The sequence below is a fragment of the Accipiter gentilis genome, chromosome 13 (assembly GCF_929443795.1).
Source record: "Accipiter gentilis chromosome 13, bAccGen1.1, whole genome shotgun sequence".
Taxonomy (NCBI): Eukaryota; Metazoa; Chordata; class Aves; order Accipitriformes; family Accipitridae; genus Astur; species Astur gentilis.
This window is the reverse complement of record NC_064892.1, coordinates 6,273,183-6,288,284: the sequence shown is the minus strand read 5'-3', so window position 1 is coordinate 6,288,284 and position 15,102 is coordinate 6,273,183. Positions and strand designations below refer to the sequence as shown.

At 39.0% G+C, this 15,102-nt stretch overlaps 1 protein-coding gene across 2 annotated transcripts in view; it reads right to left on the bottom strand.

Moving 5' to 3' along the window:
* Window positions 1-14,596, bottom strand: part of UGGT2 (UDP-glucose glycoprotein glucosyltransferase 2) — a 92,026-nt gene extending 77,430 nt beyond the window's left edge. For both annotated transcript variants that reach the window (XM_049815962.1, XM_049815964.1), the window contains exons 1-4: window positions 14,399-14,596; window positions 12,913-12,995; window positions 4,996-5,126; window positions 3,742-3,854 (exon numbers count right to left, since the gene is read on the bottom strand). In XM_049815962.1, coding sequence (XP_049671919.1) covers window positions 3,742-3,854; window positions 4,996-5,126; window positions 12,913-12,995; window positions 14,399-14,556 — 485 coding nt within the window. In that variant the 5' untranslated portion in view covers window positions 14,557-14,596. The remainder of the gene's footprint in view (window positions 1-3,741; window positions 3,855-4,995; window positions 5,127-12,912; window positions 12,996-14,398) is intronic.
* Window positions 14,597-15,102: the final 506 nt, after the last annotated feature.

Sequence of the window (15,102 nt, the reverse complement as noted above, 5' to 3'; positions counted from 1 at the left end):
TTACATCTATTAGAAACGTACAGAGCAATCAGTAACAGTAGCAGAAGGATATGCAGTGAAGTTTGAGAAAGCTGCTAACACACATGGAAACTAACTGGGCTTATACTTCTGTAACACCATGAAGCTCTGTTAATTTAGCTAATTTTTCAAATTTTGTCTACCTACCTACCCTCCTCATTGAAAGCCATGACTAGAAAAGTTACACTTTCTATACCTGAAATGATTTCTTAGGTAACTGCAAACATCTTTTGAATAAAACCTGGGAAAGATGCAAAAGTAACAGAGGATATGACTGAGTAATATACACCAGGTGCTAATTATTGATGAGTACACTTCTTTTTCAAAGTTGCCTTTGCAGAGTGACACTTGAAAGACCAGTAAACTCCCTCCAAACCTCTCCAAGACAAGTTCAGAAACTCTAATCCAACACAGACTACAGAAATGTGTGTGGTAGATGCTCACTGAAAAGTCATACTGGAAAGGTGTAACAACATTTATACGGCAGAGACAAAAGGAGGGGCCTGGTTTAAGAACTTAATTGGGTGCATGCAGCCATGTCTCACAGAAATACCAGGCAAGCTTTGCCGCTGTCATCACAAGACAAGGCAGACGAGGTCATCAGGGAGTCTGAAACAACTCTTGAATGAGTAAGTTCTGTTCAAGAACAGATCCAGATTTGCCCCAGTAAAAGCATACATATGGGATGTGACCTGTGCAACTTCCTTCTCATATCCAGAGAGACAAGAATGGCCACAGTCACTTACAGAGTTGAAAACCTAAATCAAGGGAGCTTCTCTTTTCTTAACTAGTCACCTAGGTATAGCAGAATGACTGCTGTTCTCAAAAGGTGGGTACCAAGTGCTGCCATGACTTTCTTGAACACTGACAGTCTCAAAGGAAGCGTTTTATACTATAATGACATGCTTCACTAAAAAAATTAAGTGCTGCAGTGAAATAATACTGCATAGTGCTACCATAATGACCTTGGATTGGAGAATTAAAGCATTCAGCCCCTGTAAATCCAAGAGAAGCCTCTGTTTCTCTTTGGCACTGAATAGTAGTGAGAAGGACTTGAGTCTCTTACTCTTACAGCTGAAAGCTAATTAATTTCCTGCCCATAAGAGATTTTCTTGAGAAGGCTGCCTTAAAGGGAAGCAACAGCAGTTGGACAGACAAAAAAAGATAAAAAATATACATGGATGTGGAGTTCAGCACTCCACTCACTAACCAGTCACTAGGGTAGTACAGGCAACTGTATGCTTGCCTAGATAGTTGCCAAGATGGGACGCAGAAGGACTGGGACAGACAGAAGACAGCAGACATGCGTACCGACAAACCTTCTAAGGCACTGATCATTTCGAGCAAAATGTGACTCCTATCAGTGCTTCTCCTCTTGGCAGGAACAGCCCCAGAAATCTTAGTGTTGTGTTTTGGACAGTTCGCAAGATAAGCAATCCCAACCATTTAACCACTGAAGATTCTTTGACACATCCAGAGGCCCTGAGCAGCCCATTGCACCTCCACACAAAATACTTCCAATTAGAGCCATGCAGTCCATTGCAACGTGGCTGAAATGGCAACGGACCAAATCACAGTAGCTGCTCCATGAAGGATGAAGCAAAACCTTGATCTTGACATGCAGACTATTTGGGCTCTCCCAAAGTGCCTGAGACTTTCTGGATCTCAGGTCGAGCTCATGGATCTGCACAAAATAATGCTGCAGCCTCTTCTTTCTCTTCCAGTGAGATTTGCAGCTATCATCACTAAAATTGGAACATTTCTAGTGTCCTTATCCAATACGGAGAACTTAGGGCACAACTGAAAGCCTAGCTTAAGTTGGCCTGGCTCAAGTGGAAGAGTCATGACAGACAGAAGACAGAAAAAGAAAATAAAACAAAGGAAAACAGTTTGAAATAAAAAAGTAATCAATAAAACAAAAAGACTCTTTTCATAAAAGACACAGAGAAGAATAATGACTGGTTTAGAGGAACTAACAGTGACATGGCACACTGTCCCATGTATCAGGTGTTCATCATATAGAAAAGAAAGAACAGGAGCACAGCCCTATCTATATGACCTAGGCTAAAAAGCTCCAACACAAATGAAAAGCATCTGCTACCCAGAGTACAACTGGAAATAATAGTGGAAAAAATTACCTGAAAGTGAACATGTTTTTCTCAAAGTCTAGCTCCATGAACTCTAAATATTTGAGTGATACAAATACTTTTGGGGTGGGGAGAAGGAGAGAAAATTTATCAAAATCTTGTCCCTGCAGCTCTGAAGGTTGTAATGTGACTGGTGCACACAAAACTATCCAAAACACAAGAACAATATAATATAAGGAACTTCAGTTTCGTTTTGAGTTCTCAATGATTTCTAGAAGTCGAACACTTTCAATTCTGAATACTTCAGGATTCTATTATTTGGTATTGATTTTCCAGAAAAATTGTAAATTTGGGGATAGTATCTCCAGAAAGGACAATGTGCTGAATCCAGTTAACTGCTTTAGAAGAAGAGTATCTTCAGACATTGTGATAAAATGTTAAGGCCTCATGATGCTTAATATATGACCAGAAGAATTCAACATAATTTTAAAAGCCAAAATACAGTACAAATAATTTATGTAAGAAAGTAAAAGACATTCGTTAGGCAGAATGTAATAGTTAAAAATGGGACACTGCAAACTAGACAGTGAAGTGTTTTTGCAAAAACCCTGGCTATTGAATAAGTAAAAGACAATGATGTAGTAGGTTGTAATTGTATCAATGGACTTAAGAAAATACCGTAAATCACACATGTAGAACACAAAAATGTTTTCAGAAGCAATCCCCCAAAAGACAAATTCATATTTTTTTTCCCCAATTTATATTTGATAGAAAGCAAAATCCAAGAAATATGCCCTACTAAATCATCTTTCACCTCTACTTATCTCCATGAAGTGGTTGAGGGTATGGACACAAGTGTATATTACAGCGTCCTTGACCATTGCAGGAAAAAAAAAACCAAACAAAAAAATGTTACATACAGGTCTTGAAAAAATACAACTGAATTCTTTTTTTATAGAGATTAAACATTTTGCTTTCATTATTTTGTTATTATTTGTTATTTTGATAGGTTCTATGTATTTTATTTCACGGCCCAAATTCATTCTGGATTGAGGCTAGTTTCCACAGGAAAAAGCCTGCAGAAAGGTTTGATAGGTGCAAAGCCTAGCGCAAGGTGAGGAAAGGTTATGCCAGCTGAGGTAGACTCCTCTCCCACTCCTATGCCAAGCCCTTACAATCCAGAAAACCTCAAATGCAGCAGCACTGACTACGTAGAAAGGTGTGTCAGCAGAAGTACTGTCTCAGACACATTACATGGTAAGTTGGTATAGAAAGTACATTGTAACTTAAACTTGACTATCCTATACCAAAAAAAGGGAAAAAATACAAAATTATCCATGTTGTTAGAGGAGCAAAGCTCTATTATTTTATTTTAAAAGCCTACTTTGATTCATAATTGATGAATTTTCATTGCAATAAGTGTTTAAAATAGTTCAAAACTGAAAGTAACTCTTTTTAAAATTAGGTATACTTTAAATTTAAATGTGTTTAAATATCCAGTAAACAGGAATTTATGGGCTTGGCATTATCGAGTAAGTAGAACATAACATTTCAAAATAGTACAAGTATATATCCAATAATACATTTTCCTCCTTCGTAATCTATTTTTCCTCTTAAAACAGATCGTTACATTTACCTCTTAGTAGCCTTCTTCAGCAGCTTTTTTATTTCATTAGTCTTACAGGTGTGCTTCTCGTGGATAACCACAAATGCACTGCAGCCTTCTGGTGGAGGTTCATCAGCTGCAATCTAATATTTCAACAATTATACTCAACCAGAATGCTTTGATTGCACTTCAACTTAAACTCACATCCCTTTGATTAAAATAACTTAACAGCTGCCATTGAGTTGTGTTTCTAATTAAGCCCATTCAAAATTGGGTACATGTGAAAAAAGTAATGGAAAATATTAGAAGATTAAGACCTTATAAGCTTTGTGAGATGTAGTCTATCAAATGCAGTCATACTCCAGAAAATGCAAGTCCATTTATGTTCTGTAAATACAGGGCTGACAAATCTCCTCCACAAGCTGAAATCACAGCCTGTACTCTGAGATATTTTTAATTTTAGTTGCTATCAGCAATCATGTTAATGTACAAAGATTTGACTGCTAACCAATAAACGTCAATTTTTGGTTCTCTCTTGTTCCCACTTCCCCCCCCGCCTCCCTTTTGGCAGGGGGGAGTTGAACTCTATTCAGCTTTTCCCATGTAAAGCGGGAATCATATGACTGCATGTCAATGACTCTGGATTCACAAGCTGAAAGATAAAAATGAAAAGATACGAATCTGACATGACGATATTCCTCCAGAGAACACTTGCAAAAAACCCCTAACTTCATTACAGCTTATTACCTTTCAGAAACATGGATTTTTCACTTTATTTTGAAGGTGGCATTGCTAAAAGGAGAAGCAGTTTTAGGCTAGAGGCACAGTGAATTTATGTCCTCCCACTTTTTCATTAACAAAGCAGGTATTTGACTATTCTAGCTTTCAACTTTTCAAATACCAAAACAATGAGAGATGAGAAGTCCACTAAGTAACAAATATAAATGACTTGAAGCTACAGGAAATTTCCTACTTTGAGAATGTCTGAATTCCCGTAGGATTATTTAAAGCAATACAAAACCCCCCCACAACTCGAGTTTTAAAAATGACCAATTCCAAAAATTCTACCCTGAAAATAATGCTATCCATACAATTAAACATGAATATTTTTTCCTGTCAATATTATCAGTTTATAAAGCATCACCTTTATAAATGGATCATGTTTGATTCCAAATAATGTTGCCATATATTTTACTGAACTGTAATGATGAACATTCTTTACTTGGCAGCCAAAATAGCACATAAAATCATATACCAAATATATCAGATAATAAATATAGTCACCTGCTGAAACATCTGAACAGTTGGAGAATATGCCCGTATGGAAAGTGCAAACTTCAATAGATTGATTTGCAAATTGGATAAAAATTGTCCTGCTTTCTTCAAGATCAAATTGTAATAGGAATGCTCTGAATCTGTTGAAGAAAAAAAAAAAAACACAACCAAACTTTTAGTATTTAGCCATAAATGATATGGCATATCTACCTGTACTACATAATAGGCATATACTACATTAGCACTGCTTGGCAGTTCAAAAGCCTTGAATAGTGTCCACTGATAATTGTTTCCCTTACTGCCAGTTCTAAAGGCCTAATGCAACATAAATACAACAAAAGTGAGCGCAACAGCACTAGATAACATCTAAATCATTTTCAGCAATATAAAAATCTACTCAAGACACTGTCTCTCTGCAGACCCATACAGAAAGTCTTGAATAGAGCTTATTCATTCATTTCTATTTGCCAAACTTATGCTAGTCTTTTAATGCAAATTTTGAAGGTTACTTACTTTCAACCAGCATTATCTTACAAACAATTTCCTCACATTTAGTCTTGGAACACTCCAACCACGCAGCTTAAATAAATAAAAACCTTCTAAAGGTGACATTCTTTGGGCTACTCTTACATATCCTATTTCTTCCTTAAAGATATATGATAAACAAGAGTATGAGAATGGATACAACATGTGAATTGGCTTCCCTCCTCCCTGCATATCTCGCCTTCTCAAGGCCAACATTAGGACTCCAAGTAAGAAGGAAGATGGATGGTGTCTGGGAATGACAGAAGTGATAATAAAGAACATTGGTTGGAAATAATTAACCTTCATTTCTTCTTCTAGAGACATATTCAAGTGAATATTCTCATGCTGTCCTTGGACTGGGAGGTAAAGAAGCCTAATTAGAAAGGGGTTGTAATACTGTTTTACCAAGTTGTGAAAAAAGCCTGCATCTGTTTAAGGAATAACGCTCACCAAAATTTTAGATCAGGCTGTACACACTGAACTATATGATATTCTTGAACACAAACAAATAAGAGTCAGAAAACCAAAGCTGTGACCATACCAAGCATTGCACACCATCCCTGTCCCAGAGGTTGCTCTTCTACGGGAGGAACAGCTGAAACACACATGAAGCAGTCTAGAACTGCTAACTTATGGCCCTCCTCCCGCCCCCAAAATCTATGTACTCAGCATATATTGTATTTACATTGATAGATACTATCTGGAAACTGCAGTGATTCAAAATCTTTTTCGAGTGTAATTCAAATATTCTCCTATAAAGGTGAAAATTTACAGCAAAGAGAAACTGAGTTGCAGGGGGGAACCCTTCTAGCTGTCCAGCTTGAATTTATATGTGTTCTTAGGTCAACACCTTAACTTAAAGGTGCTCTTGCTGTGAAAGCAGAACAATTGTCCCCACAGGAAACCCCTTTAGAGGTCCAAAGTGGCACTGAATTTTTACACGGTGTGAAAGTCATCTCACAGGATTTAACCTGCCAGATTTTACCTGCCTCAGGTGCAGTAGATCTCAGAAGTACTCGAATCAAATGATGAGTGCAGCAATCAAAATGCCACTCCCTCACCATGGCCTAAATTCCAGCAAAACATTACACACATACAATAGCCCTGCAGGCCATAGCTTTGGGAATGCCCATCAACTGCTCCCAGCAGTTCTGTATACAATTTTTGTAACTAAGCACCTCCTATCCTCTCACTTTTGTCTTTATAACCCCTAACCTTTTATTCTCAAAGCCTCTAGGATCTCCTTTCTGCCTTTTTCTCCTTCATTATTTAAAAAGGCTGAGTTTGTTGTAGTTCACTAGAAAACAAAATAAAATCTTAAGATTACAAAAGGGAATGATCTGCATTTCCAGAAAGCTACCTTCCTGTAAATTGTATATTCTGGTTACTGTCTAACATTAAATTCAATGGACAAAAAAACTCAATCTCTTCTACGTTTTCTAAACCTACACATAGCCCTGGCAGAACGCAAATGAGATAAATTTGGCTTCACACATTTCAAGCAGTGAACGTAAACAAATCTGGAAGTGACAAATACTTCCATACTGAAATGTCTTTCTAACAGCTATACTTGCAAATTTTCTTCAAATTATCTCCACCAAAATAAAACTTTGGTCTGAAATTTCTACCTTTCCACTCAGCCCCAAATAACATCCTACTGAACACAATGAAGACTTATTAAATACACAATTCTAAAGATACTGCCTCAATAAAATACTTTTACCACAGGTCTTTAAATTATTTGGGTTATAAATTCCAGCTGTGCTTCCACTGCTGTATATAAAAGAGCTGACATTTTTGCTCTGGAAGATGTTCAAGATAGTGATGATTTTAGTATGCAAAAAAAGGATAATTTGTCATGAGCCTTCAAAAATTATTGTATAACATATTGACAAGGTTACATTTATCAAATCATGTATCCACTCCTACTACTTCAATTTATATTAACACTACTAGCTTCATTCACACTACAACTTTAAACTACTTTAAACTTCAGCAAGATAAATTAATCCACATCAAATGCTATACAATCCACCTAACCCCAAACCATTTTTTAAAGTTTATTACATACAGAACTATGGTTTCACACAGCATTTGCTCCTTGAAACTTGATAACTACTTGTCCTCCAGTCACATTTTAACACTGCACTCTATGCTGAAGAGTAGAAGTCATAATAAATTTCTTAGGATGTTACAGGGAACCATGAAAACAGATGTTTCTGGTCATAAATGCTGCATGATAGCATATTAACACTAAATTCATTAACAAAGTTGATTTAAAAATAAATAAATGGGACAACATTAACAGGATACAGCTCCAGATTTCAGACATCTGAACACATGTGTACGAGCTACATATCTGTAAACTTCCACTTTAGCCAAAAGAGATATAGCCTAGCAGCCAACAAAACCTGAAAAGCTATTTAGTTCGCTCTAAAGATGCCTAAATTTGTCAGCTAAGTAGCTCTCAACTCCTGTAGCCAAATTGATTAGATTGAGTACAAGAACTGAACAGCTAGCCTAGCAGACTCATATTTAAACATTGACATTTACTATCCACAATCTACAGCAGTATCTCATATCACAGGTAGATTAAAAATAATTAAAAGGAGACAACCAGGACAGTCACAAAAGGAACGTAAAGGTCTATATCACAGCTCCTCAGATCCATGCACACGCAGCTCAAAATTAAACTGAATGTATGCTGGTGGCCCACAGGAGAATTCAAAGCAGAGGCACAGGAGGTAGGGAGAGTAAACATAAGAGACACAATTAGTCAGAAGAGCGTCGGGTGCTGGCATCATTATTTTGAGGGATGGGAGTATGGGGAGTGTTCCAACTGCATAGATGTGTGTATCCGTATCTATAGATCAGCTAGGGAATTACAGAACCCAGGTAACAGCAGTTCAAGCAATCACAGGCCAGTGAAATCCCTATGACATTCAAGCAGCATGCCAGTAGAGAGGAAATTATTTTATTGTATGACTATTATAGAAGTGCATGCTTGTGAAACTGATTCCTCTTGAATCTTTAAGGTTGATACGTAGATAAAAAATACTTATTTAATTTGGTTGTGAATAATGTGTACTCTTCTAGATCACAACAAATAATTTGCATGATTGTTGTTTGTATGTAATATACTGTTAATTTTTTTTAAAGGGGAAATAGTTTCCCTATTAATGTGTTTGTGTGGTTTTTGGTTTTTTTTAAAAAATATATTTAAGAGGCTACTGAAAATGCAATAGATAAACTGAACCACTTGGGAAGACAGTAAACACTCAAGCTATAATTAGTCAGCAGGGAACTGGCTACTTACCTTCATTCTGTGTTCCTAAATTAACCTTTTGAGATATAAAAGCAGCAGCAAGTTTAAAATGCAATCTTCAGTGTTTTGTAACTGTGCTGGTTTTAATATGAAATTTTTGCAGCTTTGATTTCTTTATAACATACATGCGGCCTAAAATAGCCTCATCTGCACTTCCAAATCTTCCACAAGCCTGGTGACAAGTATGTTGCATATTAAGTAGACATACAAAATGTTGTCTGTACTACCTGAACACCTTGCTCTAATTGAGTTTATCCCATCATTAACTGTTTGATGTTTTTCATAGTGTATAATCTCAATGATGCCCAAATTTATTTAAGTTCATATTAAAGAAAATGTTAAAACAACCAAATACACCACCATAAAACAACTGGTGAGAACTGATAAGCAACAGATTAGAAATCATCCAAGGGATGATTTAAAAAAAAAAAGCCACAATATTTGATTTTTTTACATAGCCTTTTAGCTTTAATACTTCCTAAGTCTTCTGAAATACTCAACAGTAGGATACAAATCTATCATCCAATTATACTACAAACCCAGTTTTTCAGCTTCAAATCTAGTAATTCTTTATCTTCCATGAAAATGTTTCTATTTAAAAACAACAATGCTTTTATTTCCCAGTTATCCATCCTACTTGCTCTTGATATCATCCAGAGCAGAACTGAAGAGTCAACCACTCCAACCAAACCTTTTTAAGCCAGATCCTTTAATTTGCTCAAGCAGTTATTTTAACTTCAGCCTTAATGTATCATGAACATCCCTCTACATCAATGTATCTTGACATCCAACAGCTAAGGCAGAACCCATTCCACACCATCCAGAGAACCAACTTCTCCTCAGAGGTATACTATTATACAGCTCTCAGGAGCTGTGCCACTGCAATATTTCAGGATCAGTATTCTTCACTCTAGCTGACCATTTTATTGCAGATGTCTAATGCAGACTTCCCTACTGAAAGTAGCTTAACTATTGCTAGATACCTATGATGCTCATAATATTTCTATTCCATAATTAGTATGTTGACTTCAGTCAACAGCAACAAGATGCTCTTAAGTTGGAAGAATCAATATTGATGTAATTTTGTCATTAAATAACTACTTTCTTTTCCTCTAAAACTGAATCTTTCCTTCTCATCCTGTTCATAAAGAGCATTGGTTTGCTTGTATAATACTACCCCAATCATGAATTGACTTTTAGGAAAACCACTTCCTGCCAGAATGTTAAATTTTCCTGCATTATAAACAGAGGAGTTTGTTGGCCATAATGATAAATATACACATCAATTGCTTCATATGCTTAATTACAGTAATATTTTAGTACATTCTCAGGGTTCCCCACTAAAAGCATCTACTACTTCATTGGCAAGATAAGCCATGCAGATCATCCTACCGGTAATTTATTTATTCTCAATCAAACAGAGTTTATCCAGGTGAAGCAGGTAAAGTATGTAGTTAACAGCTAATTTCAGACACCTGTGTCACTAATCATAAATGTCACTAAATTTTCAAGTTGCTTGGAAAGTTGGTCCGAGCAAGCAAACAAGAGATGGCTGATAAAAAACCATGACACATCATCTAATACATCAGTCTTGTCTCAAGGCAGTATCAGCTAAATCTAAACCACTTAGAAAAAAAAAATCAAGTCAGAAGTGACTTCTGGACGTCACATCATCCAAACTTTTTCTCAGAGGAGATCCAATTTCAATGCTGTATTAGGCTGCTTAGGGCCTCATGCAGCAGACTTTTGAGTATCTCCAAGAATGGAGATTCCACAGCCTACTGGGGCAGCCTGTTCCAGTGTTTACCCAATCCTGTAGCTGAAACATTTTCCCCAGCATCTAACCAAAACTTTCATGTTTCAACTTATGCCCACTGGGGGGTTTTTTTCATATTACTGTGTACCTTCAGGAAAGGTCTGGTTCCATCTTCTCTATGCCTTTCTATTAGGAAGTTGAAGATACAAGGTCCATCTTTACTCCTCCCTTCCTCAGGTTGAATAAAACCCAGTTCTCTCAGCCTTTCATCAGAAGTCTGCTCCATTCCCTAACCATTGTTGTAATCCTCTTCTAGACTTACTCCAGTATATCGTCTTTCTTTTAACAGGGAGCCCCAACCTCAGCCCAGAACTCCAGCGGTGCTACAAGTGCCAAATACAGTGGAATAATCACTTTTCTTGACCTGCTGGCTACACTCTTGCCGATGCAGCCTAGCACGTAGTTGGCCTTCTCAGGCAAAAGAATTTAATGCAACTCACTGTTGACCAGAATCTCCATGTCTGTTCCTAAAAAAAAAAACAAAACACTTTGCAGTCAGCCAGTGCTCAGGTTGTACTGTTGCTGAGATACTCCAGCCCATGTGTGGGAGTCTGTAAAGCACCTTTGCTCAACTTCCGAATGTTTCTGTTGGCCTATCACTCCAGCCTGCCAGGGCCCCTCTAATGGCAGCCCTACCCTCCAGCTTCTCAACTTCTCCCAGTTTTGTGTCATTCACAACCTTGTGGAGGGTGTAACCCCTGCCACTGTATGTTGACAAAGACCTTAAACAGCATTAGTCAACAGTACTTGCCTGAACAAATGCTACTAGCACCTGACCACAGGTCAAATTCTGCACCTACTTCCATTCTACATGTCCTCATGCCTTTATGCAGAATGGCTCTAAGCAGCATTCACCACCCAGGCCTACTGTTCTCAGTGATTCTCTCTGGTTTTGTTTGTACTGCTGACCTCAGACAATCCACAGTTTTCATCAGCTCACAGTAATTTTTTGGGGTTTTTTTCTCTCTCTAGTTGATATCCCACAAGTATAGTCATAGTTCTTTGTACATCATCTGCTTCTGCTATATCGTTTCTAAAGAAATGAAAATACAGGGAGACAGTAAAATAGAACACCATGCTTCGCTCAACACAAAAGCGCATGGAATCATAAGCAGCAAAATGTTTACCATGCAGGTCCCTGCAATTTTCCTAGTAATTTTTTAAGTCTATTGGCTGCTTTGGGCCTTGCTGAGCACTCAAATAACATTGTCACTGACCTATCCACATAGACACACCACAATCTCTTTTTGACTTGTATTCAGTCAGTCACAATTGTTGAAGCATGTTGTTTCGCAAGTTCTCCCTCCCACATACAGCATTTTTCACATAACAAGGATTCATTTCTGTCATCTCACTGCTGTTTCCTACAGGATTTTTCTACAATTTAGCTTTTGACTATTAACGTAACATTCAATTTACCTGAAGTCTGTTCTAGTGGTAGTGTTAGGTGCTCATGCTTATGCCTACACTGCTGTGCTATGAAGTAAAGAGCAAAATGAAACAGCCTTACCTTGTTTTGAAGCTTTTTTCACCTCATTCATCTACTGACCTACCAAGCAGGTCTAATACTGACCAACCTATTGCAAAGCCTGGTAGGTTTCCAAATTTTTCATAACCATGATCATTTCTACTACACCGATCTCTAAGGTATCTTTTGGGGTGGCTCACTTTCATGCTTTGGTTGCTGGATTTTATGCTGTGTTCTTCTCTCCAAACTTCTAGCAACTTAATATTCTTCTGTCTAATCACACAAGGTTTTTTTAATCCTACTCTGACAGTGATAAACATTTATTCTACAACTCCAGTATTGCTGCTAGAAAACAGTCTCTATGCCATCTACAAGTATTAAGCCTTTTTTGGTAATTCTTTTCATTTTTTCCTTTAGCTAGCATTCTCATTTTAGTTATTTGTGGGATTGTCTCCCCTACAAACATCCATGTTACACAAAACATGAAGTCTGAATATCCTATAAGCTCTTGCTGAGTCATGTAAGAAGGTAGGTATCTTTAATCTTCACATTTCTGTACCATATTGCAACAGCAGTTCAGTCCATCTCATCTTCCTTGCTTTTAGAACTCCTCTACAGGTAGAGCTCTCAGGGGAAAATATGCTACAACTTTCTGAAAGAAAACCACCTAGTAAGCAATAGTGGAAGAGTTAGGCTTTACCTGACTGGAACTAGTTAATGTGTTAGCTTGATGTTTAAAAGTTAAATACAGTGCAGGATAATATATTAAAACTAGCATGCTGTTTAACTTACCTCCTTGCTTATAAACTGTTAATTCTCGTACAGTTTCCAAGAACTGCCAAAACTTCTCATTACCATCTTCTGCAATAAATTCACTGTTTAAAAATAAAAAATAATTGTCCATAGGTTGACTTTGTCCAAACATGTACCACAGTAAAAGCCTTCAGTTGTTTAAAATAACAACATCGAAGTGTTAAGTATTCAATGACCATCTAACATCTCTGTACCACAGAACACTGAGCAGTAGTATATTTTGGTTAAAAGAAATTTTAAACAAAATACTACCAATCTGAACTCAACAATCAGAGCTGCAAAGCAAACAGACTATTCTCTGATACAGAAAGAAATGCAATTTTTCACTTTATTTTTCCACAGGTATTCCAATATACAGTTATAAATAAAATCAATTCAGCACACAAACTTTATTTAATAGTGGCTAAATATACAAACAAGACGACGCACGCTGTCAAGTTACAGTTTTTAATTAAGTTACAGGCTTTTATTGATGACAATGTCTACTTTGCTATGCAGGGGAGGTCCCCAATCTCTGAAACACTTTCAAAGATGGGTTAATCCTTACAAAGCATATAAGTTAAGGTTTGCTTTATTCCAAATACCATTATTGCATTTACTGGTAACACTTGTTACTTTTGTGCTTTTTCTTAAGGGAACATCAGCTGCTTTTTTTCCTGCTTTTTTTCTTCCTTATGTCTGCCAAAAAGGTCTACTTGCTAGCATGAGTGTATTGTTTTCTAATTGCTACTTTGGAAGTTTGCCACTCCTTTGATTACAACAGCTTGCAATTCTCCCTTTCCTGGGAGTTCTCCAAACAGCAGCAAATAAGTTTAAAAACAAAACAAAGATTTTAAACCAAACTGGCAGGGGAGCCACAAACACATAGTACTAGAAAACATGTTCACTTCTTATTTCGAAATTATGATTACAAGTTAACAGTACCTTTTTAAAAAAAGACATGTTTTACTACTACAACTTCACACCTTCACTAATACATTTACGCAAAATTATTTTATTCATGAGTGAAAGTAAGCTAATTGGGGCGAGATGTTACTCAATGGAAGACAGGGGATGGTGTAGATTGGCCCATTGCTTCTCAACCTAACCTGCAAAACGTCCGAGCAGGTTAAATACAAAGCAATTTAAATAGCACGCTTAAGACGTGAGAAAGCCCGTCAGCACCATCCATAACGTTTAACAAAGGGAGAAAACAGCTGAGCCTCATACCAAAGGAGTACTTCACCCTCCCACAGGGGAAGAGAGGAGAGAAACGCAGCCATCCCTTTCGACCGATCACCTTCCCTCTCCGCCCGCGCAGCGGAGAGAAGAAAGGGACCCCTCCCTCCTCCTGCCCCTTAGCGAGGCACCCCCGACCCCCAAGAGACAGCCAGGGGACTTATCGCCGCTGCTCCCCTTCCCCGGCCGAACGGCCCCCCGCGGCAGCCGTGGAAAGCAGTAAGGGGGAGGAGGAGGCTGCACGCACCTCGCCTCCAGCAGCAGCGGGGTCGCCGGCCACTTCGCCGCCAGCCGGGCCGTCACGGATTGGGAGGAGGCTGGAGCCCTGCCGCAGGAGCACGGCTGGGCACCTAGGAGGGCGAGAAGGAGGAGGAGGAGGGCAGACAGCAGCCGCCAGCCCGCCATGAGGAGAACGGGGCGGTGAGGAGCCCTCAGGCCGGCCGCAGCCCCCTCAGCCTCGGCGTGCGCCCCGCCCACACGGCCTCCGCCTCGCTCCCATTGGCTGTACTGTACCCTCGCTCTTAGGCTATTGGTCAGCCCAGAGACCGGTCAGGGACTGACGCCGAAGAAATAGCGGCGCTACCCAGGCTCGCGCGGTGACACGCGGCGCTAGGGGTGGAGCGCGGGTGGCTACGGGGGCGGTACGCCGCGCGGCTCGCGCCGCCGCGCAAGCGCAGGAGCTGCGTTAACGCCGCCTCCCTGAGGCGGGGAGTCCCTCTGCTGAGGTGGGGACGTTTCCGTTATTTTCTTTATAATTCTGGGGTTGTTTGAGGAGTCTGAGTTTTGCGTAGGGTCTCTTTAGGCTTCAGCCTGTGGGGCTCTGCCGTTACCCGTGAGCGGTACCTTCGGTGAGGTGGGCGCCGTTGGTTCCAGCGGCAGTGGCCGCTCGCAGCTGAGGAGAGGCCGGGCGGTGTTAACCCGGAGCGGGGACAGCAGCTGCCTTCCCCTGAC